Source organism: Lemur catta, chromosome 24, assembly GCF_020740605.2.
Source record: "Lemur catta isolate mLemCat1 chromosome 24, mLemCat1.pri, whole genome shotgun sequence".
Lineage (NCBI taxonomy): Eukaryota > Metazoa > Chordata > Mammalia > Primates > Lemuridae > Lemur > Lemur catta.
This window is the reverse complement of record NC_059151.1, coordinates 8,021,628-8,048,245: the sequence shown is the minus strand read 5'-3', so window position 1 is coordinate 8,048,245 and position 26,618 is coordinate 8,021,628. Positions and strand designations below refer to the sequence as shown.

Below are 26,618 nucleotides of genomic sequence, written 5' to 3'. Positions count from 1 at the left end.
AAGACGACCACTCAACCTGTGGAATAAGCCTTTCAAGTCAAGAGCATTAGAGAAATAGGAAAGGAAAAGGAAACAATGGAAACAAAAAAAAAGGACATGCATTAGACAGATTACAGCACAGTGCTCCTTTTGCCCCTTAAAGAATGTCAATCTTGCAAAGTCAAGTCAGGAAAGTTCAGACTTTGACCAATTTTTATATAACAGTTTCAAATTTATAGATTTTTTAAAAAAGTCTTTCTCTAGGATTTGATTATCTGGCTTAATAACGTTTTCTATCTTTTACATTAATTTCTGAAAGGACAGTAGGGGAGTAGGCCAGGTTTCTACATATTTATTAACCACTGCAGAATGTTATGTAGGATTTATTTTCTCGGTGGTAGCAGGCCTCAGAAAACTTTCCTCAACGTGAACTTAACATCTTTTTTTCATTGTTGATTTTTTCATTGTTTGCTTATTTCATGGATTTGAAATCAGTGTCACAATGTCAAAATGTAGCATTTTTAGCCATATTTGTTAATATTGTAAGAAACTTATTATAATAAACAGTAAATTTGATCAAATTAAATATTATAAATAAAAATAAATTCATATAATCCAACAAAATGAAAAGCTTTTCTTCCTGGCACATTTTCCTTCAAATGTATAAGCTAATCTATGTAGCAAGACACCGAACAGATACAGCAAAAGAAGCCTCCAGAGAGCTTTATGGCCGCTTTTCTCTCTAGATATGACTTTGCTTTGTAGGAATGAGGGTTTTTTGTTTTTTTTAACATATCATTGTTATGCTTCATTCAATTTGTAATAAAATATAGGGTTTCTCTTAGAACTCAAATACAATTTTTAAGAAATAAAGCTACATGATAAATATTTTCAACACTAGGATTTATTTTTAGTACAGAGCTATATGATATATTCAGAAAAGATAAGCTTGTTTACTTTGTCTTTATGGTTGAATGTTTACTTTCATAAAAGACATTAGTCATAACTCATGATGAAAATGATCAAATGAATTGGTACAATATATTCAATAGAAAGAAACAGGTTTAAGAGAAGAAACCAGTAGTGCATGTCAACAAGATATACACCATTTAGAGAGTTAAGAAACAGCACAGACCCACCTGGGAATATATAAAGGATGTTAGAAATGGAAACTAGGCTGTTTTACAAATATTCAGTAGACTGCTTAGACAGATGGTGATAGAAAGGAGGCTTTTTCTAACATAGATTTAAAAACCTGCATATATTCACCTAAGTCCAACAATTTTTTTAATGATTCAATATATTTCATCATAAATACCAAGATTTATTTAATTAGTCTCTTATGGTTGGACATTTACATTATTTACATTGTTTACTACTATAAAAGTAATACCTAACACAATACTGAAAGAGAAGAACAAAGTTGGAAGACTCACACTACCTGACTTGAAGGCTTACTAAAAAGCTGCAGCAATCAAGAAAGTGTGCTATTGGCAAAACAATAGGCATACAGATCAATGGAACAGAAGAGAAAGCCCAGATATAGACCCACATAAATACAGTTAACTGATCTTTGACAAAAGAGCAAAGGCAATACAATGGGGAAAAACAAATGTCGCTAAAACAACTGGATATCCACATGGGGGAAAAAAAAAAGAAAAAGAATCTAGATACAGACCTTACACCCCTCACAGAAATTAACTTAAAATGGATCACACACAGATATAAATTTAAAATGCAAAACTATAAAACTCCTAGAAGATAACATAGGAGAAAATCTAGATGAATTTGGGTTTGGCCATGACTTTTTAGATATGACATCAAAGGCATGATCCAAGAAAGAAAGAATTGATAAGCCAGACTTAGTTAAAATTAAAAACTTCTGCTCTCTGAAAGACACTGTCAAAGGAATGAAAAGACAAGCCACAGACTGAGAGAAAATATTTGCAAAATATATATCTGAAAAAGGATTGTTTTCCAAGACTAAGTCATTTGCCCAGGTAAACAGCAGAGTCTGCATTCAAATTCAGGAAGTCTGGCTCAAGAGCAAATCCTTAACCACTATAGTGCCTCACTGTATGTGCTAGCTAATGTTTTGTTGGATGATTAAATATAAAATTTTAATGAAATAGCATGCTAAAAGTATATACATCTCAAATATTCAGGGCAGTGCATGCATATAATATGCAATAAATAATTTATTATTATTATTCTGTATTGGTAAGAACATTTATAGAATATGACGTTTAGTTCTATTTAAGAATTATTTGACATATTAAAATATACCTATTAAGGAGTGCCTAAAATGATGAAAGTTCTAGAAATTACATCACTTGATAAAAGGTTTGTAAAGTTTGGGAATATTAGGGTAGTGAAAAGGCTTAATGTAGGCTCCTAATAATCTTCAAATGTCTGAATGCTCCCAAAGGGGAGAACAGAGGCATGTGAATGCAAGCTATAAGGAAATGTATTTTTCATATTTGTAAGGATGATTTTTTCACAAATATTGCTTGCTGGTCAGAGGGTTATGGGCAGCTTTCTAAAATAGTGATCTCTATAAATATCTAAGCATCATCTGTTTCATATTAGTGGAAGTTCCCTGACATTCTGCTCTGGGAATGTCTACTTTTGTAGTCTTTAGATCTACCAGATTTTTAACATACTTTGTCATCAGAGGTGTGTTTGTACCTTTCTTTTCTTTAGAAAATGTACAAAAATCTTTTTAGATTTAAAAACCTCAGAAAAAGGCAACTAAAGCAGTGGTCCCCAATCTTTTAGGCACCAGGGATCGGTTTCATGGAAGACAATTTTTCCACGGACAGGGGTGGGGAGAGATGGTTTCGGGATGATTCAAGTGCATTACATTTATTGTGCAGTCAAACCTCTCTGCTAATCATAATTTGTATTTGCAGCCACTCCCCAGTGCTAGCATCACCACCTCAGCTCCACCTCAGATCATCAGGCATTAGGTTCTCATAAGGAGCACAACCTAGATCCCTCCATGCGCAGTTTACAGTAGGGTTCGTGCTCCTATGAGAATCCAATGCTGCCACTGATCTGACAGGAGGTGGCGCTCAGGTAGTGATGCTAGTGATGGAGAGCGGCTGTAAATACAGATGAAGCTTCGACTGCTAGCCCACTGCTCACCTCCTGCTGTGCAGCGGGGTTGGGGACCACAGAACTAAAGGATAAGTGAAGAAAGAAAACTAACAAGCTAGGTATTTTTCTCAATCTATTCTCAAAACAGTCTGTGTTATTCTGATTTCATACATAAAGTTCAGGGAAATTGAATTATTTATTCAGGTCATTTGCAGAGTAAGTAAGAGGCAGAGATGCTGTTTGACCACAGGTTAGTCTGGTTCAAAATCTATGCTCACTCTACCACATTGCGTTATTTGTTGTTGTTGTTCCAGAAGAAACAACACAATAAAAAATTACTCATCATTTTTACTGAATGCCATTGTAGGTTCAAGATAGAATGGACACATTTTGGTTTCCCAAATTATATTAATTAATTTGTTTGGCAGAAAACTTCCCTCCCCTTTATGAACAAGAACTTCAATAATCCAGTGTAATAAAACACTTCTTTGAATTAATAAAAAAATGCTGTGGAATTTTATGCACATGTTCATCCACAGTCAAATTTCTTGTCATGATGTAGGTCTAATCAATGGGCACTGGACATCGATTTCAAAAATCTGATAGCTTAAATCTGAATTTCAAACATTTCCCTTATTATTATACTTCAGTGTATGAAGTTTGCCATATGAAATGCAATGAATATGCTTCAGCCACACAATCTCAATAGTGTTTGCATGTTTGAAAGTGTGTTTTAATTGATAATGTCAATAATAATGGTCAATTCTGTTTGTTGATTCTTACAACATGTTCTATATCTGCAAATTCTTGTGCCTTTACCTTTACATGCTTGAAGCTACTGTAATCATTTAATCAAACTGTATTCTCTTCATCATGATTTTTAGTGTAAGTAAATGGAAGCACAACTTTTCCTCTTCCTTGCATGAGTTGTCTATTCTTTTTTTTTCCTAATAAAAATATTGTGATATTGGTTTGACATGTTTTGGTGAGATGATAGCTCAATTACTCTCCAAGGTGCCCAAGTGTATTTGATTGAGAGAAAAATATGTTTTTAATATTGCATTGTTTAATCTATTGATTTTGGTTGATCTTTTTATTCAATAAAAGGATATTTTAAAAGTTCATATGAATTTCAAGGGACTTGACATTTTATATTTACAATAACTTATTTCATCTACATAGATTTGTGAGAAATATATTTTATCCTTTTTACTTCTTTATATCAAGAAATCAAGGTCACAATCCAGATCTGGTGCCTTAGTGATGTGATTTACTGTTGAGCACAGTGATTAATAAGAATCAAATGAAGACTATGTTTCATTACATTAGTACTATTATATCTGTCTAAAGGAATACTAGCAATGAGGTAGAATGTATGCCACAAAATGGACATGCTGTGAGTTTAGAAATGGGATTCAATGCATTAATAAAATTGGATAATTTTGCCTTTTTAAAAAAAATATCATTATGACCAGGACAGTCAATCTAATTAAGAACCATGGTATATAAAGGCACAGAACTTTTCTGATTATGACTTTGATTATTTTACATACCATTACTGTCTTACATTTATTGAGTGCTGTTCTCAAGTAGCTCAAAATAGTACCACATATAATATCTCTCCCATAATGAATATACCCTTGCACAAAGGAACTGCTATATGCGACTCTACCTCATATATAAGAAACTGAAATGTGAAAAATGTAAAAACTTTGTTCAAAGTCAAGAAGGAAATTTACCTTTAGAATTGGAAATCAACTTCACATGATATGGTTCCCTGTCCAGCGCTATTTCCATTCAAGTGCTTCCAGTTTTAAAACATTTTCTAATATGTACTTCCTGTGGGTCAGTTCATTCTTTGGATAAGTTATTCTTTTCCTTAAAAAGTTTCTGCTACGCTAATATTTTTAAGTCTTGAAATTGCCACCAATTTTCAAAATGAAGAAAGCTTTCTCTTTTCTCAAAATCAATTTAGTAGTTTCTGCATTTAGAAATAACATTCCCGTTCAAGTTATTGGGTCCTGATGTGGAATTCCAGACAGTTCCACTATGGCTGCCTAAAAGACAAGCTTCCACACAGGTCAGGAGTGTGGCTCAGAGGTCAGACTATAGAGGTTTGAATCTCAGATCTACCACTTTCTGGCTATGGGACTCAGCATGTCCCATGGCTGTTCCAAACCACTTTCATAACTGGGCAATGGAAGTGGTTAATACTTAAGAGTTTTGTGAATGCTATGAAAGGTTAATATGTAGATACCATTTAGCATGTGGCTTGAGAGAGAGTAAACACAAAAGAAGGTATGTTATCCCTGTATCACATTTACCGAGACACACACCTCCCTAAGAGCATGTTTCAGAGGAATGGTCATTCTATGAACTCTACAACACTTGGCCACTTAGGGAAAGCAAATCATTTAAGAAATCCAAATACATTTTTAAAAACTGGTCAAAATTTATAGGGTTAAACGTAATGCCAAGTTTAAAATACTTTTAAGTGTGTGATTGGGGAATAGTAACACTTTTTAAAAACTTCCATCCTCAGGATCTTAGATGAAAGCAGGTAGAGGCTGACTCCCGCACTCCACCCCAGGAAAAACTTATATGCACAATAATATACACCCAGGATAGAAATCACCAATCTATCATAGGAATTGTATACCTATACCCAGGGTCTGGCTCAGAGTGTGACATGCAGAAGGTGCTCAATGAATGTGTTGAGTGGATGGATGGGTGGATGGGTGGATGGTATAAAGGAGTGAGTGAATATTCTCTTGGGGGTGCCATTTCCTGAATGGCACCATAAGATTGAAATATACCATTTTAGATGTGACGCTGAGCACATTTTAAGAATCAGACAGTCACCCATAAAGCAGTGTCATGAGAGTAGGTCGGATAGCCATGAGTTTAAATAACAAGTCTACCACTTATTTGATCTCTCTGGGCCTAAGTCTTAATTTCTAAAATGCAGGTAATGTTTAGGACTAAATTTGAGAATATATGTAATATGGCAGGCACATAGCATATCTGCTAAATAATTGGTAATTATTATCATTATTATCAAAATGAATAATTTATGGTATTTCAGAAGATATTATAAATACAGAACACTTTCCATATTTGCATTTATACTTATTCATTTTAAATGCTAATCCTGTCTTATATTTTTACAAATTATTTCTCAAACAGTTCAAAAGAGTTCCATTTATCACTTCTCCCATACATTTCACAATATTTGAAAACAAGTATCATTAGTTTTATTTTACTAATGAGGAAAACGGAAATTCTATTTTCCCAATGGTTACAAAACGAATTCCTGGTAGAGGTGATCTTAGAACTCAGGCAATCTGTGTCTAGTTAGGCGTGCTTTCCTCTGAAATGAGTCTAGCATGAAAACATCATGATAGCATTTGGGGTAACATAGAGATAGAGAGTGCATAAAAAAGAATAAAGCAGAGCTTAGATATGCAGAAGTCAGTAGATGAAAGTCCTACTCATAACTGCTGAAGAATGTAAAAGGCATGCTTATACTTCTTAATCTGCTTACGTTTTTGTGATTTGACTCTTATAACAGCATCTGCGTAACTTATCCTCCTGGTAATAAAACACTTTCTGTTTGAAGGTCACTCAAAGGCCATGTTAGTCTAGGTGCTGAGACTCGGATGCTATTTTCTCAGAAGTTTCTGGGCTCCTTGAGATCCAGTGATTGCCTCTCTCTCTCTCACTGTCTTACTCCCAGTCCAGTTGATATTAGCACAAGCTGAAGCTACTGTCTTCTGAGACATTAATACATTCTATTTTATTGTCAACTGGCTGAACTGAATAAACAAACATTTTCAGCAATTTTATTTTCACTCACTCATGCTGACAACCTAGTTTATGCCAATACCTTGGATAATATTTTTTTTTCCTTCTTGTTTCTTCAGGGCTTTACGTATAATGTGTTAATGCATGGTAATCAGTGAGAAATAATTGAAAAATTCTTCCAATGACTATTTAAGGCTTTTTGCCTCTGTTGGCATTTTAGAAAAATTTATTAAAAAAAAAAAACCCAGCTTTTAAAATGTCTTTGTTAAGCTCTGCAGCAGAGTATTTAGGTTTATTTTCTTCTCTCCTTCCTCTCCCCTAACACCAAAGCTGCAGATATTGCTTTGCCCCCAAGTGTCTGAGAGTTGAAAAGCTTATAATCAGTTATATACCATCCATATTCTATTGGAGCTTTAGGAAATGCTGGTAGTGTGTGTTTTATTTCATTAAAATAATATTTCTTCTGCTCCGTTTCCAACACAGACCCCAGGGATGGGATGCAACGAGAATCAGTGACCTGTAATTAGGAGGCCACTTGGATTTTGGCAAATTCCCAATATCAAGGCTTTATATGAATCGTAGGAATGAGTGTGTAACACCTCCAAATTGTTGGCTTTTAATCTGAGTGATGGCTCTGATGACCTCTAAGCTCCCACAGCCAGGGTCTATACAAGCAGAGCGTCAGGAGGCAAGATGGCTAGGACCCTGCTTCTGGGAAAGCAGAGGATGCTGGGCAGAGATGGATTTAAATGATGCCGGAAGAAGGAGAGTGGTTGAGAAAGGAGGGCAGAGGAAGAAGATCGGGTCTTTCTGCTTCCCCACAGCTTTGAATAAGAAGGCAGCGGCTGAGACACCCTGGGCTTCTCTGGTCTTCCGAACATTCCAGCTGGGCCCTCCGCTTCTCAGGTAGGTGATGCCTCCAGCCCGCCTCAGGCTTCTTCTCTCAGCACCTTCCTCCGGAGAAAGTGAAGCTAAAACAAACCACAGCTCCTCCTGTCTTAGTGACTTCACGGTCCCACCCCTTGCAGGCTCCTTTATTCTCTTTTCACTTCCAGTGGGAAAAGGCAGAAACAACGAAAGTGAACTTTCTTATTCTATGGTATGGTTGCATTGCAAATTTGTGCCTTACGACTGGCAACTGAGCCTATTTGTTTTGTCAACACCATCAGAACTGGTGACTATTTGTTGGGAGTTATTGCTAGCTCTGGTAATTTCTTCCACATTTACTCTGTCTGTCAGTAGAATCCAAGAGAAGAATTACTGAAACAAAGGAGAAAAGGCCTTTTTGCTGGGGCAAGTCATCAAATTCTGAATACAAGACGGTACAATATTTCACTCGAGAGATATTTATTGAGCGCCACCAGTCATTTCTGTAGGTGATAGAAACACAGCAATGAATACAACAGAGAGACAGAGAAGGTCTCTGAAAATCCCTCATTTCTCACTCTCTGCCCAAGTCTAGGGAGAGGACACAGACAATCTGAAGTCAAAATAAAACTAAGTTAACTTGAGATAGTGGTGAAGGAACTGAAAGAAATTAGAGGGTTAATGTGAGGGACAGTGACCCAGGTTGGGTGGGCAGAGTGAGGAAACACTGGAGCCTAAACAGCAAGCAGGAATAATATGGGCAGTATTCCCTTGGTTCAATTTAGGAAAATGTAATATTCCCCGGAAATTCGCATGGAATGGTCCTTTGGAATCTCTCATAACCTATTGGCCATAAAGTCTTTGCAAAGAGAAGTCAAAATGATGGAAAGTCTCAAGGGTGATTTTGAGTCACAAATGATTATTTTCTGATTATGCATTACTGGTGTCATGAAATAACTTTTAAAATAATTTTTAAAAGTCAATATTTAAATTTCCTGTCATTCGGTCTTCCCGACCAAGTGTCACATTGTACGGCAACTCCGAAACAGCACTGCTCGAAAACTTTCCTTACAGTGGCTTTAGAAAAATGAGAGAGAAAGCTTATAAAGCTGTCCAAGCAAGACCAGGTATAAACGGCATGAAAATCTGTAAATGGCTACAAAGTGTTTGAAAAATGTATCAGATATTTTTTTGGCAAGGTTTTTACCATGAAGTGGGACGAGGACAGAGAGAGAATTCTTACTCTCACACTGGAGTTCTATTAATTTTTTTCTTTCCCTGAAAAATGAGAGCCACAGCTTGCATTTGAAGAGAAAAAAAACCCCAAGAGTCACTTAACTTTCACTGTCTCCAAGGCAAGAGTAGAATACACTTGTACCCTAAAAGTGTTGGATCTTTACAATTTAAGAGCTATCTTGTGGGGTGTTTTGCTGGGAGCCATTATAGTCATGTTGTTAACTTTTAGAATTCTACAGCTCTCAAGAAAATTTCTGAACACTTTGAACAAAAAGCACACTGACACTTTGGGATTTACTGTTTGTGTGTACTAAATGCCTTTTGGGGAAATATCTCTGGAATTTCATTGTCTTCCTTATGCCTTTTAAAATCTAATGTACTTCAATTCCACTGAATTAGGCTAAATTTCCTCCATGGTGGCTCTCAATGACATTTCCTCCAGTTAGGTAAACACATCCCTTTTCTCTGCCAAACTGTCACGGTCTTTTTCACTTGGGTTTGGGGAACTTTAAATGATGTTAGGTATGGCATGTTTATATATACTCTCTGAATGTAACTGCAAATTCCAATAGAGAATTTTTAGTGATAAAAATGCTAATAAGTTTATGGCATAAGGCTTCACTTTCTTCAATAAAATGCGGAAGTTGATATTTAATGAACCAAAATTTCTACAGTTCAGTGAAAGGCAAAGCTATAAGTGACTTATAAAAATAGCATTCATAAAGGGAGCTGGGAAGAGGGGAGCTGTTAGTGTTCCCTTGGCATCTGAGGACATGGCTGCAGCTGGACTTCTGCCTGGACAGACTGTGTGTCTTCCAGTTTGCAGGTATAAAGTATGAAGCCCCCTGGCCTATGCCTCGAGCTTCCGCTCTGAGCCTAAAGCTTCCTTTCTGGAACGGAAAAGTAAGATCTCTTGTATCTCTTCTCCGTCTCACCATATTCCAGCTTCTTTGTTCCATTATTAACCCTGTTTTGCCAATGGGCAAAGCTCAATCCAGTTTTTCTTTATAACCTGAGTGCTCTTTTCTCTCTCTTCTTAGGCCCCGCTGTTTCTCAGATTCCTGGTTCCTTTTATTGGAGGAATAGTATTTAGAGACCAGGACATGAGCACATAATTTTAAATAAATAAAAACTTTAAAAATTGAGAATATAGATAATTCTTAAAATTTTTTATGTAACAATAAAGAGTTATTTGTACAGTTTTATGTTCCAGAAATGTTTTAGGATAGAAACCCTTTAAGTAACTTAACCTAGAAATTTCTAATTTGTAAAAAATGTATTTAATAACTGCATTATGGAGATAAAAATGAGAATAAAGGAACATATATAATAAAAGGAAGAAATGAATAGATACTGACATGAACCAAAGGTGTAAACAAAGGGGAAAATATTTAGAATTAAAAGATAATTTAATGGGATAATCTGTATTGTGCTTGGTTAATAGAAGTTAAGGATTAAACTTTTCTAATGAGGACTAAAAAACTAATGCAGAAACAAGATGTAATATTGACAAAAAGCATCAACTCTTCAAACATCTTTTTGCAATTTCCTTTCAACCAAATATAATTTGTAAATGAAATTGTAGTTTGCCTTTTAGCCAATTTAATCTCACAGGAACCCCAGGAGAAAATGAGAGAAACTGATACTCTAGATTTGATTCTGAAAATATTAAAATAAGAAAAGAATTATATTTTCCTCTGTCAGTTCACATAGAACTTCATCTGTGCCTTTCTTTGATGGTAATTGTCACTTTTCACCATGCATCATTGCCATTTGTTTACATGATTGGTCTTATTTTTCAGAAGGCAAAATTCCTTGAAGGCACAATCTGTGTTTTCCTCATCTTAATATCTCTCTCAAAAACCTGCCCAATTCAAGGCACAAAATATGAGCTATGTAAATAATAAATGAAAGTATAAATGAATAAATCAACAGATTGCTTGGTGAGGTAGAAATGACAAGGGCCTGGGAGACAGAAATGTTGCCATTCATAAAGATATGTTAGCATGAGTTATATAAACACTAGATCTTTCAGAAAAGCAAATTTTTTAATATCAGAAATAGGTAAGCATAATCTCATGGTCAGAGATGTAACCAAAAACGGGGAAATTTATGAAGATTCAGATTTTTCAAAATCTTGAGTGCTATATATAAAGGGGAAATCACAAGGAAGTTTGATTAAAAAAATAGAGACATCAAAAATTACCAATGTGAAGTATGACACCAAAGCACAGTGACAAAAGAAAAAAAACGATATATTGGACAACAAAATAAAAAACTTTTATGCTTCAAAGGATACTATCAATAAAGTGAAAAAAAAACTACAGAATGGGAAAAATATTTGCAAATCATATATCCAATAAAGGCCTGGCACCCAGAATATACAAAGAACTGTTAGAATTCAACAATTAAAAAAGATCATCCAATGTAAAAATGGGCAAAGAATTTCTCCAAAGAAGATATACAAATGGCCAACAAGCAAATAAGATGTTAAATATTATCACTTACTATGGAAATGCAAATCACAATCACAATGAGATACCATTTCACATCCACTAGGATGGCTAAAATAACAAAGACAAGACAATAACAACTGTTGGCTAGGATTTGAAGAAATTAGAGCCCTGCTACACTGCTGGTGGGATTGTCAAATGATGCAGTTGCTTTGGAAAACAGTTTGGCAGTTCTTCAAAATGTTAAACCTACAGTAACTATGTAACCCAGTGATTCTATTCCTGAGCATATGCCCAAGAACACCGAAAACACACGTTTTCACAAAAACTTGTACATAAATGTTTATAGGAGCATTATTTATTGTAGTCAAAAAGTGGAAACAACCTAAATGCCTCTCAACTGATAAACAGATAAACAAAATGTTTATTCCATATAGTAGAATATTACACAGCAATAAAAAGGAACGACGTACTGAGCTACGCTACGATATGGATGAACCTTGAAAACATTATGCTAAGTGAAAGATGCCATCACAAATGGCCAATATTGTGTGATATTGCACTTACATAAAATGTCCAAAATAGGCAAATCTTTAAAGAATGAGGTAGACTAATAGTTACCAGTACTTACTAGTAGTTGAGGGTGAAGGAAGAGGGGCTGGGGAAAGGGTGGAATGATGGCTAATGGGTTTCTTTTTGGGGTTATAAAAATGTTCTAAAATTAAGTAATGATGATGAATTGCATATTTTAAAGGATTAATGTTATGGTAAGTGATTTATATCTAAATAAAGTTTTTATAAAAAATTACCAGTGTGTATCATAGGTATCCATCCAAGAGAAATAAAAAAATATTTCCACAAAGAGCCCCGTATGAGAATTTTTGCAAGTTTTCTTCACAATATCCCCAAACTGGAAATACCCCAGGTGCCCACGAACAGGAGAATGAATGGTATATTCACGCAATGGCATGCTACTCAGTAATAAAAATACATAAACTATGGACAGAAAAAAACATGACAGAATCTCAAAAATATCATGCCAAGTGCTATCAGGGCATAATATGTGAAGTTCTAGAACAAGCAAAACTAATTTATGGTAATGTAAATGAGGTCAGTGTTGTTCCCTGGCACAGTCAGGGATTGATCTTTGGGGACCCAGGGACAGTCCCCAGGCCAGATCCCATACCCTCAGGACTCGATCATGTTGCTCCATAAATCCTAAACAAAAGGCAGGACTAACAAAACAAACATCCAACAAAACTGTGAGGTACCCAACGTTTCTCAGTGACAGTGGTCTCCACAACCCCATTTTCATTCACAATAACAGATATCTTTCAGAATTTATTCTTGAATCCTTTGTCCTGACTTTCTTCATTGAGACTTTTTGTCGCCCACAATCAGCTGGGGCTTGTTGCTGGGCTGATTTTATGCTGAAATTGTATCTCATTGCCTCAGAGACTTTGTCTCAGATGCCTGGAAATAAACCTGGTAAATTAATCCTACTATATTCTTGAGGTATAGAACTTGTTAGACACAGTTCTCATTTGACACATTAAAGCTAAATATACTTTTTGAGATATTCATTTAATTAGAAAAAAAATTAGTCAACGAAAGATAGGTTAAAAAGAAAAACAAAATGAGTAGCAATGACAATTTTACCTAAAATTAACCTTTTCTAGTAAATGTAATGATTTTTTAAGTCTTATAACTATTTTTGCTAAAAAATGAATATGTATTATAAAAGCCACTTTCTCAAAACTATATTTTTTGAACTCTAAAATTTAAGAATTGATAATATGATATACTTGACTGTTTTGTCCAAATAATTTCTTTTTTTTTAAATAGAAAAGGAAATCATAGAAGCTATTTGCCTTTTACCGATTGACTTTTGTTTGATAAAAGTCTGGATCTTGTGTTTTGGCCAAATTCATTTTCAACAAATTCTTACTAAGAAACTTTTATCTTTTAGGCACTGTTATAAGTGCTTGGGATATATCAGTGAGTGAAAAAGGCAAAAATTCCTGCCCTTGTGGACCTTACATTCTAGTGCAGAAAAACAGTTAATAAAGAAAATAGTAAATGATATATTAGAAAGTGATATATGCTATGGGAAAAGAATAAAAGCAGAGAAAGAATATAGGAAATGCTAATGTACGAGGGGTATTACCTTTAAAAATAGGGTAGTTAGGAAACGTCTGGTCTTAGTGAGAAGATGACAACGAGCTAAGACTCAGAGACGGTGAGGGAGCAAGCCCTGAAGCTATCTAGGAGAAGGACAGACAGGAGGAAGAGAAATAGCCGGTGGAAAGGTCTTGAAAAGGGGGTGTGCTTGGCATGTTCAAGAAATAGCAAAGAAATCAGATAAGCAAAGTCAGAAAGGTAATGGGTGGGCAGGCGCAGGTCACCTTTGACCTTGCAGGCCATTGTAAGGACTTTGGCTTTTGCCCTGAATGGGGAGGAAGCCACTGGATGATTTTGAGCAGAAGAACAACAGGTTCATTTATATTGCTGTATTGAAAATAGACTATGGCAAAGTAAAGCAGAATCAGGAAGACCGGTAGAAGGCTGCTACAATGATCCAGGAAAGAGGCAATAGTGGCTTGGACCAGGGAAATAGTGGTGGAGATGTGATGATTTGTATGTGCTTTTCAATAAAGAACCTGTAGGATTTGCTGATGGATTGGACATGAGGCATAAGAGAAAGAAGAGTCAAGCATGATTTCAAGGCTACAGGAATAAGAAAAATGGATTTGCTGCCAACCGAGGAGAAAATAAAAGATGGAGCAATTGTGTTTTGGACATATTGTCTGAAACAGGTGGATGATGAATGGAGAATATCATGTGGGTTGATATTTTTGGCCAGTTGGATCATTCAATGGCTTTCACAGCACAGTCAACTTAAAAAATGCACTCGCTGGTAGACAAACACACAACAAACCCCAAAAACCAATTCTATGACTCTGAACAAGATTCCTGATTTTCAAACAGTATATTACCAAATAGTATGCAAAATATTGTGGACAGTTGTTAGGCGTGCAGGCTGGAAAAATGAGATTTGGGTCATAAATTATTGTGTATAGTATTGTGGAACAACTTCCAAAAACTAGCTAGATTGACAAATTAAATTAAATCACCCAAAGCAGAAAAGAAATTTGTTTAAATCTTCCTATAATTATTATATTCAAAGCCCCAAATGAAGAAATGGCAAGCAAGACTATCTCTGTTGCTGGAATTGCATAAATGAGTGCATCCTTCGTGTTAACATGATGAGGGAGAATATTGATATTTTGAGTTAAAAAGTTGATAAAAGCTCCTTGCACTTGACAACTCGAGTGCAGTATTTCACTTGACTGTAATTCACAACTTTCCTGCAGGCTAAATATTTTATACACAGAGTTAAATATGTAAAGTATTAAATTCAATATATTTCTGACAGTATAATTTGAGGCAGAAATTTTCTGTCACATTTACATACCACTGAGCAGATGGGGTATTCAAGCTTAAGGTACTAGCTGAGAATCAGCAAACAAAGGAATATTGTTGGCCTTGTTGTTGGGGAAGGGAAAAGCAATAAATTGTGAGTATCTACTCTTCCCTGGCAGTCTTCTATGTTCTTTAAAAATAAACTTTGCATTTTCACACTACAGAGGCCTTAATTTTTAAAGGTAAAAAACTCCAGGAACTCAGGGGATTAAAATATGTATATTCATTGAATTAGCCCAAGTTTGCTGATTCTAAATTCTTTTATTTTTGCCATATATTAGCTTATATTTTTCCCCCTGTTAAGGTGAGTTACAAGTTATGTGCTACATTTGGGGAAATTCACCTGGCAATTTCTCAGGCCCGTGCCTGGGCCTTATGAATAATTAGAATCTCAGATTCTAGCTCCATTTTATCTTCCTTGAAAGCCCAAACAACATAAGTTTTAGTCAAATATATTATCGTGGACTCTTGAAGAAATATTTAAGAAAGTATAGATTGGAAATTGTTGGAGATTAACAGGTAAATTCTCCTAAAATGTGGCACAAAATTTATAACTAGTTCTCATAAGGAAAAAATAAGCATAAATATGGAAAACATAAAAAGAATTCAGAATCAACCTTCCTGGGCTAATACAATGAACGTAATGATATGGTGCAATATGCAGGAATAAAATATTCAATCTGGTGACAGTCTCCCTCTGTACACAAGCATGTGTCATTGATTTACACCAATATTGGCAAAATCTTTCATCATATTTGTTTTTGGTTTTCTATTATCAATGTAATATAATATTTTAAACTTAAAGATTAAGAGTATTCAATAAAGGCTCTTAGTCTATGTGCCTTCACACATTTCACTTTCCCTATTTTCCTTTCTTTTTTCTTTCCGATGTTTTCTGCCTCCTTCTCATGGCCTAGTCTAGGATAAGGTAAGTAAAGCACGCACATTGTGTGCAAAATTGAAGGGTGTATCAAAGTCAGTAACCAAGATAAATAATATTTTAATGCAATATTTTTAGAAAAAATAAAAATGCAACAATCCATGATAAAATATCAAAGTTCTAAATAAGGACTGAATTTGCCAGCACCACGTGGAGCCATATTGGTGCCTAGGGCAAAAGGGAAGATTGACAATGCTGATCTTATCTCTATATGGTGCTTACGGAGGTTTTATGGTGCCCCCCCAAATTATGCAGCTGAGGTAAGTGCTGAACTTGCTTGACTCTAACCTCAGCCCTGCTCTGCTTCCCCTGCCTTGTTCTCCAACTTCCTAGATAAAAAATAGAAAATGAGTACATACAGCTGATGATTCCGCCAGACTTAAAACATATATTTCCATATGTTAATCTTCCCTAATCAATGTTATAGGTCTCAGTTACATAAACACATGAGACTGAGATCATTTAAACTAAGTTGAAAAAGTATTGAGACCTATTTTACTTATAAATTATTTTACTGAGAGTCTATAAAGATAGTGAATAAGTTGTACCATTCAGAGTATTAAGAAAAATACATAAATACCCAGTGTCTTTAAGAGGAACACTCTGTAAGAACTCAGGCTTAGAAATTTGGGGGTCTGAATTCATGAATAATCTTATGTTGATGTCTATTAAAGAAGATTTTCATCACTCAAGTTGGAAAGAAAGACTGAGTAAGAATCAAGCTTGAAACTGTACAGGTACAGGGATAAACTGATGAATCAGGTATGGGTCCTCACCCAAAGCTGTGTACAATCTAGATGGATAACAACAAGCACAAACAATTATAACATTAAAAAGAAGCCATATATGTGTTGGATAAATTATCAGAGTTTAATGGAGGAAGAAAATATTTTAGGGAAAAATCTGCAATGACTTCATAGTAACAATGGAGATAGTCCTGGAAAATGAAGAGCCAATGAACCAAAAAAGGCAGCAGTGGGAACAGTGGGCTGATGAGGGGAGAGAAATGAGCAACACCTGATATGCAAGAATATTGAGGAACATGAGAGAAAGCCAGTAACTTGGTTTCATAGTCATAGAAGCATGTGAAAGGGAAAAGAAGACACTAAATTAATGCCTCGCACAGAATTGGTGTTAGTATACACCCTTATTTTGAACGAAAATAATGAATGAGTAAATGAAGACTGAAAGAAAGGACAATGCCAAATTGTAGAAACCTTTGAATGCGAGGATAAACAATTTGCACTTGAGATAAAAAGGAACATTTAAAGGCTTTCGAGCAAAGATGGATCACTTTTAGTACCATGCTACGGGAAGATTAATTTGCAGGAGGGGACCAATTAGTTAGTTATTTCTATCGTCTAGGAGGGTAGTAATAATGACATGAATTACTAAATTGGAAGTAGATACAGAAAGGAGGCAATAAATGGTAGTGGTGCTGCAGAGGCAGGATTGATAGCTGAAGCAATTAATTGGTTCTGGTAAGAAAGATGAAGGCAATGAAAATGACTCTTCAATTTCCAGCCTGGATGATAGGGAGGGCATTAGTGCTTTTAACAGAAATAAAAAAACACAGAAAGATAAGCATCAAGTTGCAAGAAAGGTGATTAGCTCAGAGTTAGACACACAGCTGGCAGGGGCACTGGCAGGGCATCCAGGTGGACACGTGCAGCAAGCAGATAAAAGTGGTTTTGTTCCTAAAAAGCAAAAGCTGTCAAAGAGGGGAAGCTACCCTTGCCACGTGATGTGCCCCTCACTTAACCTCTACTTTTTGATCAACTGCAGGTAGGGAGCAAAGATAGATAAGGTTGTATTCCTCAGTGCTGAAACACTCAAGAAAATCGTCCATATACATACATATATACACCTGTTAGTATCGATTAGGATGATAAAAGATTTTAGATTACTTAGATGTACTCGAAGCTGTGGACTCCTAAAGTCTCTTGCTGGAAGGCAACAGTTAAGTGAATGGCTTGCTTGGACTACAGTATAACCTAGGCCACTGGTTCTCAAACTTTAGATGCATCAGAATCACTTGGAGACTTCGTTAAGATACAATTTTCCGGCCCCACCCCAAGAGTCTCTGATGAGCTAGTTTTGGGGTGGGTCCAAGACTTTACAGTCCTCACAGGGATATTATTCAGCCTTAAATGGAAGAACATGCTGACACATGCTACAACATGGGCGAACATTATGCTAAGTGAAATAAGCCAGTCTTGAATGGACAAATACTGTATGATTCCATTTACATGAGGTACCTAAAATAGTCAAATTCATAGAGACAGTAAGTAGAATGGTGGTTCCCAGGGGTTTGGCGGGGGGATGGGGAATTATTGTTTAATGGGTATAGGATTTTAGTTTTGCAAGATGAAAAGAGTTCTGCAGATGGATAGCGGTGATGGTTGTACAACAATGTGAATGTACTTAATGCCACTGAACTGTTACACTTGAAAATGGTTAAGAGGGTAAATTCTGTTACATGTATTTTAGCACAATTTTAAAAAACAAAAATAAATAAAATTAAGAATTTCAATAAAATTTTTTATGTTGAATGTTAAATATGGAAACTATTAATGTGATATGCTCAGATTATATTACAAACCAATTCCTTATGACATAAAAAGAGAAGCTCTATCTTCAATTATGGAGTTTTTTAAAACCTGTTTTGCCCTTTTGGATTCCAGTATTTAATGATATGTGTAATAGGAGAAATAAAGGGAAGAGGGAAGAGGCTGCTTATTTTCTACCAAATGGTTTTATATTTTAATATGTTTATTGCCCCAAAACACTGTCAAGGCATTCAAATTTTATTTATTTTATTATCTCCTAGGCTGAGCTGGCGCCACACAGCAGAGCCCTAAAGGATTTTGCAAGACATATTGATTTAAAATAAGGAAAATAGTAGTTATGGATATTTAACAAGAAAGGAGGAATTTGTAATCAGAAGCTTTAGTGCCTAAGACGACAATTAATCTGAGACATACAAAAGCAGAAGGATACTCTAGTAATCGTGGCATTTATGTTTAGTTAGAGAGTTGAATTTAGCAGTTGAGAAGAGGAAAATTACAGAACACCAAGCACACAAATCAGAGAGGAGAGGGGACGGAGGGCCCTTTCGAGGCTATGAAAGGACAGTCAGGGACTGGGGCCCACAGGATGCAAACAAAGGCTACATGGGTTCCCAGTTCCGCACTGAGGGAAGGAAAGACTAAAAATTCAAAGTATGTGGTAAAGGTCTACAGCTCAATGTAATGGAAAAAAATACACAGACATGAAGTCCAACATCTTGATTAGAAAATGTCCATAGAAAAATGTGACCTTCTTAGTATATATCATCTACTAGGGAACTGAATTTTACAAAATTCTTGGTCTATGTTAATAGTCTAAGGGATAAAAAAGAATAGCAAACAGTGAAGAACCCCGAGACATACTTACAAAACCATTTAGCTTTTCCCATTTTTCACAAAGTAAATGCTACCCTTTGAAAGTGCTGGCTGGCAAAAGAAATGCTGTCTTATGACGTATACACTGGGGCATGCGGATTTCTATTAGGACTTGGCCAAATGGCACTTGCTTGCCACGACATCTGCTTAACTGACATGGACATGTACGTGGGCATTGGGCTGGAAGGGAGTAGCCCGAAGGGCTAAGGGTGGATTAACTAAAAAGACAAGGGGCGCTGTCAGTATGTTTTAAAAAATGGTATTAACATTGATAATAACACAAATCAATAGCAAAGAGGGAAAGTAAATAATCTGGCAATCTAGAGATGATGTGCAAAAGCCTATACAGATTTGAAAAAAATATTCAACCTTATTAACAATCAGAAAAATGAAGATAAAAATCAGATGCTTTTCATTCATCATTTTGACCAAAATGAAAAAAATAAAAGAGTAATACCATGTAATTCTGGCAACTTCTGACAAGAAAGTGGGAAAACAGGCATGCTATTCATTTATGGACAGAAGCAGAAATTGGTACATTTTTAGACAATGCTTTCAGAATAGTTATTAAATTTGTAAATGCATGTACTCTTTAACCCAGAATCCCATTTTTAGGAGTGTATTGAGAAGAAAAATAACATAAATATATAAAAATTTATGTTAATTATAGCTGTTTTTAGGAGAAAATATATGAAACATTCAACATGTTCATCAAAGGCAATGATTTGATAAATTATAGCAGTTCATGGGCTATTTTGAAGGTACAGGTATTAAAATAATGTATAGATTTTTATGCTAACCTGAAAGATGTTTTTGACATAGAAATTGAAAAAGATAAAGGCATGGAAACATTTTATTTAAAAGAAAAGTCGAAATGGAAATAAAAAAACTGAATGCATATGCCCATCTGCATATGTGCACCTATGTAAATACAGAAGAAAGGCTTAAAGACGCAGACCCTGCTATTAATGGAGGTTAAGCCTGAGGGTAAAATTGGATGGGTAGAATGAACTGGTTTTTAAATTATGGTAGGACTATAATTTTTAATTTTTTATATTTTCCCAACAGAAATTTTTGAAAATGTATATACTTTTTCCAATTTGGGAAGTATCTTTGAGTAAGCACTAAGCCAAGGTAATGCACCATCTACTGTATTTATTGGATAAAGAAGTTTGTGAATATAATGGAACTGCCAGGAAACAAAGATGTACCTATTTGTTCTTTTTCATCCTGGGAAACTAGACAGTTGGAATTCCTTTGGGGAAGTTTTTCACTTGAGTGAGAGGATGGGTGTGAAACTAGGACTGACAGCAGAGGCTCACTCGGAGGGTCTCTGCGTTAGCGACTCCCGAAAGGCTCCTCCGCGGTTTCATGCAGTTCTCTCATGTGGCTATTAAGCAGTTTGAAATTAGTGTCCAAAGACTCACTGAATATTTGTTCTGGAAGAAAAATCTTAGAATTCATCAATTCCATTTCCATGATTTTAAAGATATGGAAGAAAACTGAAGTGGCGACATATGCTTTGCAATCCAGAAATTTATTTTCAAATGATGTTAGTTATTCTTTTTACATCTTTCCGCCTGTTTAGTTAGAATTATGTGATTAATGTCCAACTAGCAAGTTGAGATGATACACGGCCCAGCAGGTGTCTTTGTTCCGCAGGCAGGATGGTACCTCCCTCCGCATCACTCCATTGTGGCAACTCGTACTCTAACTGCAACTGGCGTTTGTTAGTTGCACACACTGTGTTCCGCTGCCCACCAACATGCCTTTGTTCAGGTCTTTCCTCCCTGGCTCATCTACTGCTATTTCTGGTTTACTTAATTCAATCCTACTTATTCCAAGTTTAACATCACTTCTTTGAGGAAGCCTTCGCTGATCTGAACTAACCTCATTCTTCAGGCTGTGCTAAGTTTCCTTTGTCTGTTTTCTCACAACATCTTGTATAACTCTCTACAGGTAGCTACTGTTCTGCATTTTACTTAGTAGCCCCTGCATAAATGTTTGTTGATTATTAAAGGAATGAGTGAATGAATAGATGAATTATTAGAAGTGAACATAATTAATTAAAAGAAGAACTGGAGCAGATCTGCCTTTCATCGTGAATTAAATCACTATTTAAAAAAGCAATTTTAAAACTACATGCTCCACCAATGGCAGGTTGATAGTGTCATCTTTATATACATAAGACAGCACTTCATTATTTTCATCAGCACCCACTGTAATTTATAGAATTAGTATATACATATTTTTTCTGGGCATCTAGAAAAAATATTTATTCATAGTATGCTTTGAATGCTATAAAACTTGACATATTCTAACTCAAGTAAAAATGTTTCTGACAACCTAAGAAGTTTATGATTCTAGGTTTCTCCCTTCCTCTTTGAGAACATATCCAATCAAGGCTGAGTTTGATTTCAAACTTCCAAGAGTATTATTATAAACAAAAATAAGTTTTAAAAAATAATAATCAAAAATGCCCAAGCCTACCATTAAAAATGCATTAGTAGGGCCACTGAAAATGATCCCTGTGTCTTTTTCATTCTCCCACTGGTGTCTCTTCTTTCCTGGTGTGATAACTGACACAGACCTAAAAACTCTGATTTCTGGAGAGCAGAAAATATGCCAGTGGGATCTGAGCTCCCAGATGCAGGGCGAAGTGCTAAAGTGAATCATATGCTGTTTGCTGGAATCATCTGGCAAAAGGGCAAACGTAGCAAACACACTCCTACCTCCAAGCCCGGTGACATGACAGCTGAGCGTTGGCATTTTCATAGGCCCAGAGCTGTTGAGTATTTTGAATTGTTTTTCCTCAAGCAGAAAATAAATAAAGTTTGCTTATTTATTTCTGTAATAAGGGTCTCACCCAGATTTTAAGGTCTTGTACCGTTGTACCTAGACAGTGTATTACCACGTCGCTCACTGAAGCTCGGGTTAGCTCTCACCCTCCTTCTGCTGCTGGCTCATGAACTGTCATCTACTATGGCATTTTTACTCAAAGCCAGTGATACTGTAGTGCTCTAGGAGGAAGGGAAATGGAACAACCAGAAAAGAGGCTACGGCCAGGGTGGTTCATGGGTTTGGGGTGCGTAAAACCAGGACTAACTATACGTAAAACCGTGTAACCGTTGAAATCTGCTTTCTACTTCCATCCTTTTTCCCTTTGTGAAGCCATGTCCTCGAGTCCGGCAGCTGCTGGGGAGACTGCGGTTTGCCGGACCTCCACCCTGCCGTGGTCAGGGATGAAGGGGGGCCCCAACCTCAGCATTCTCCTGGCAGCATGCTCGCCCCTCCTGCTACCCCACACATCTCCTTACCAACACAATTGCCTAGAACGTAGAGCCTGTATTGGCCCTCGATCCTGAATGCCTGCCCTCGTGGAAAATCCAGGATCACTTCTCATATCTCATTGATAGAAATCTGCACATCCCTTGATTTTGACCAGTTTTCCCATTCATCTACAACTCTCCAGATCCTTCTTTCACCCACTTTTGAGGGTGAAGGAGGATGCAGTTAATAATAACACTGGGATAACTCGTTATTCTTCTCTGTTACAGCCATTGGTGCAAGACTGGGGTAGGTGTCCTCCTTGGCCCTTGAACCACTTCTAGACCCTTGTCACTGAAGTCCTCCAGCTTGGAAGCTCATGTAGTCAGACTGTACTTCCTGCTACTCCGTCTCACTGCTGTCACCTACCGACCCTGCGTTACTCTTCTAACACAGCGCAAAGATTTCATCACTTTGCTGACACTCTCAAAAACTAGTTCTGTGTTTACTCTTGGTGATTTGATTATTCACATAGACATCTCTTTCCAATACTTGGTTTCTCAGTCTACAAACTGTCTTTTCTCCAAAGATCTTGTCTTTTACCTTAGCCACCGACCCCCACGTCATACCATTTTCAATAACTGTACTTTGTTTGTCATCGCAATTCCACGTATCATCTCAGCACCAGCTTCATATTGCTTCCACTTCTATCCTTCTGGTTCACTGACTCCAACAATTCTTCAGTCCCATCCAGACCTACAATACATGGTTCATGCCACCCTTGCAATATCCTCAATTCCCCTTGTGTCATCACTGTCCTCTTAAATAGCTCAGATTCCACAATTCATATCACTTCTTTGCCTTTACTCTCAATTCCCTTGTCCCTATTATATCCTGTCATCCTTATCTGGCAAACACCGATTCTGGTGCAATCTACTGTCTATGGACTTTGGATTTTCACTTCGGCATCTGAAGATGAATAGAGAAAAACTCAGAATCATGCTGGCTGGTCCCGTCTTATAGTCATGAACATCTATTACCAAAGGGCTCTTAGTCTTGTCTGGGAAGCCCATTACATCTCACCAGTCTACTGTCTCTTCCATTTTCCAGAACAATCATTTCTACTTTCTCTCTCTTCAAATTCCCAGACTCTCTGTTCCGCTCCTTATGCTTTGGTGATGACCTTGGTTCCTGTTTCTTTGAGTAAATACAAGCAGTCAAAGATGAACTTCCTCATGCTGCCATTACCACATCTTCCAACCCATGTGCATGTATGCTCACATGCTCAATCTTCTCTCCTCTTGGTAGGGGTGGATTGTGTTCCTAAGTCCAAACCCTCCACTTGTGCACTGGATTCTGTGACTTATCTCCTAATCAAGTACAGTTCTCCCATCTCTCTCCTGCATCATAGATTTCCCCTTCTTTATTGTATCATCCCATTAATATGCAGATACTGTATAAATCTTTTGTCATAAAAAATTTCCCCAAACCTGACATCCCACTCCAGAAAATCCTCCATTACTCAGCATTTTCTATCAGCACAATTCCTTTAAAAAAGAACTTGCTCCTTTGCTGATAACTAGAATCTATAAAGAACTCAGGCAAATCAGCAAGAAAAAAATCAAACAACCCCATTAAAAAGTGGGCAAAGGACATGAACAGAAACTTTTCAAAAGAAGATAGACAAATGGCCAATAAACATATGAAAAAATACTCAACATTTCTAATCATCAAGGAAATGCAAATCAAAATCACAAATGAGATTATCACTTAACTCCAGTGAGAATGGCTTTTATCAAAAAGTCCCAAAAGTTGGTGTGGATGCAGAGAGATAGGAACACTCATACATTGCGGCAGGACAACTGCAAACTAGTACAACCTCTATGAAAAGCGGTATGCAGAAACCTCAGAGAACTAAAAGCAGAACCACCATTTGATCTAGCAATCCCACTACTGGGTATTCAACCAAAGCAAAAAAAGACATTCTATAAAAAAGACACCTGCACTCAAATGTTTATAGTAGCACAAATCACAATTGTAAAGAAGTGGAAACAACCCAAGTGCCCATCAGTTCATGAGTGGATTAATAAAATGTGGTATATGTATACCATGGAGTACTACTCAACCATAAAAAACGGTGAACTAATACCTCTTGTATTACCCTGGATGGAGCTAGAGCCCATTCTTCTACATGAAGAATCAAAAGAATGGAAAAACAAACACCACATGTACTCACCATTAAGTTGGTCCTAATTGATCAACACTTATGTGCACATATGGAAATAACATTCATCGGGGATTGAGCATGTGGGAGTGAGGAGGAGGGGATGGGTAAATCGACACCTAATGGGTGTGGTGTGCTATGTCTGGGGGATGAGCATGCTTATAGCTTTGACGTGGGCAGCGCAAAGGCGATTTATGTGACCAAAGCATTTGTATCCCCATAATATTCTGAAATCAAAAAAAAAAAGAGCTTACTCCTTTTAAAAGAACTATGCTCTCTGCTACTCACTCTTGCTGCAATCATCTACTGACTCTGCATCCCTCCTCCAACAATGTCTGTCACTGTCTCAAATACTAGTTCTGGCTTTATTTTTGCTGATTTGATTATTCACATAGACATCTCTTTCCAGTACTTGGTTCTTATCATCTCCACTTCCTCTCTTCTAATTCTTTTATTTCCCCCTCCAACCTAATTCGAATTCCCTCTCTTTTTACTGCACTAGATCTTTTGAACAGGAAACTCAGACTGGTGGTCCAAGTTACTCCGCTGCGGAAGGTCAGGGAGAAAAGGTGTATGCCACCATTGCTGTTGTCGTTGACATTCATTCATTTGTTCCATAACTATTTATTAAATGCCAACAACAGTGATTTTCACTAGGCTAGTCACTAAAAATCATTTTAAGCAAAAAAATAGTTCTCTCACAGAGGTTGACAGGGCTTGCATTGCTTCCGTATGCATGTCTATAAACTACAGCTCAGAATGAAAAATAGCATTCATTTTTTCACATAAACGGAGAAAGCCTTTCTAAGCCTTTTCTGTATAGTTCCTTCAAATGATAATTATAAGAAAATAAGATGTAAATAAAGATTTGCATATTTGGAAATAGAAACAGACATTTGTAGGAAACTTATTTGTTGACAATATTAACTTTTGCTTCCAGATGGCTTCACAAATCACAACTAAAGATAAAGTTTTAATCTAAAAACAAATGCAGTATAGAAAATACCCCGAGTCATTTGAAAGAATCAGATAACCTGAATGCTACTTGGAATAGGATTTGTAAAAACCTATTTAGTCTTCGTATTTATAAGTTCTTAACCTTTTCATGAACAAAATACCAGCATGTGTTTTTTTTATTTTAGCATTCACTTGGAAATTGATCTGGTAGACACACCACAGAGGACTTTGAATTCCCTCCAATGGTGCAATGAGTCCCTGTAAAACCTCCTTAAATCAATAGAAAACATAATTTAACTACAAACTCTATGTCAGCGTTAAAGAAAAAAAGTAATAAGCAAATTTCAATTTAGCAATTCCAACATGGGAGATAAAATAGTAAAGACTACTAAAGAAGAACCATGGCCAGTACCTTTTGAATGCCTGCCTGGGACTCCAGAACATTGTTCTCTGATCCATTGCTTCGGTTGATCATCCGCCACATTTGGGAGTACATGCTGTCCCTCTCAAAAGGATTCAGTCCCTTCATGCGAACATGTTCATACACTGCAGAGTCCAGGACTGTGCCATAAGGGATGTCTGTTTGCTTGGAAAGGTCCTGGAGAGACCTTGATTATTGGAAGAGAAGAGAGACATGAGAGAGTAATTAATATTTTCAAATGGAGATAACGTTAAAGGAAGAAAAGGGCAATATATGTGAAGATGGATATCAAATTGCTTTTCTTATTTTGTTGTTTCTTAATATTAAGATCTAATGTATAAGGAAAACTGCTATTAGGGTATATGGCACTTATACAACTTATGAGAAGACAAAATTATTATTGAAGGAAAGGTGAAAATTTCTACTGGTAATGCAATGCTTTCTT

The 26,618-nt window shown here is 36.3% G+C and overlaps 1 protein-coding gene across 2 annotated transcripts in view; it reads right to left on the bottom strand.

Moving 5' to 3' along the window:
• GRID2 (glutamate ionotropic receptor delta type subunit 2) overlaps positions 1-26,618 on the bottom strand; it is a 1,057,247-nt gene that overhangs the window by 136,573 nt on the left and 894,056 nt on the right. For both annotated transcript variants that reach the window (XM_045536712.1, XM_045536713.1), the window contains exon 13: positions 26,165-26,360. In XM_045536712.1, the coding sequence (XP_045392668.1) occupies positions 26,165-26,360 (196 nt within the window). The remainder of the gene's footprint in view (positions 1-26,164; positions 26,361-26,618) is intronic.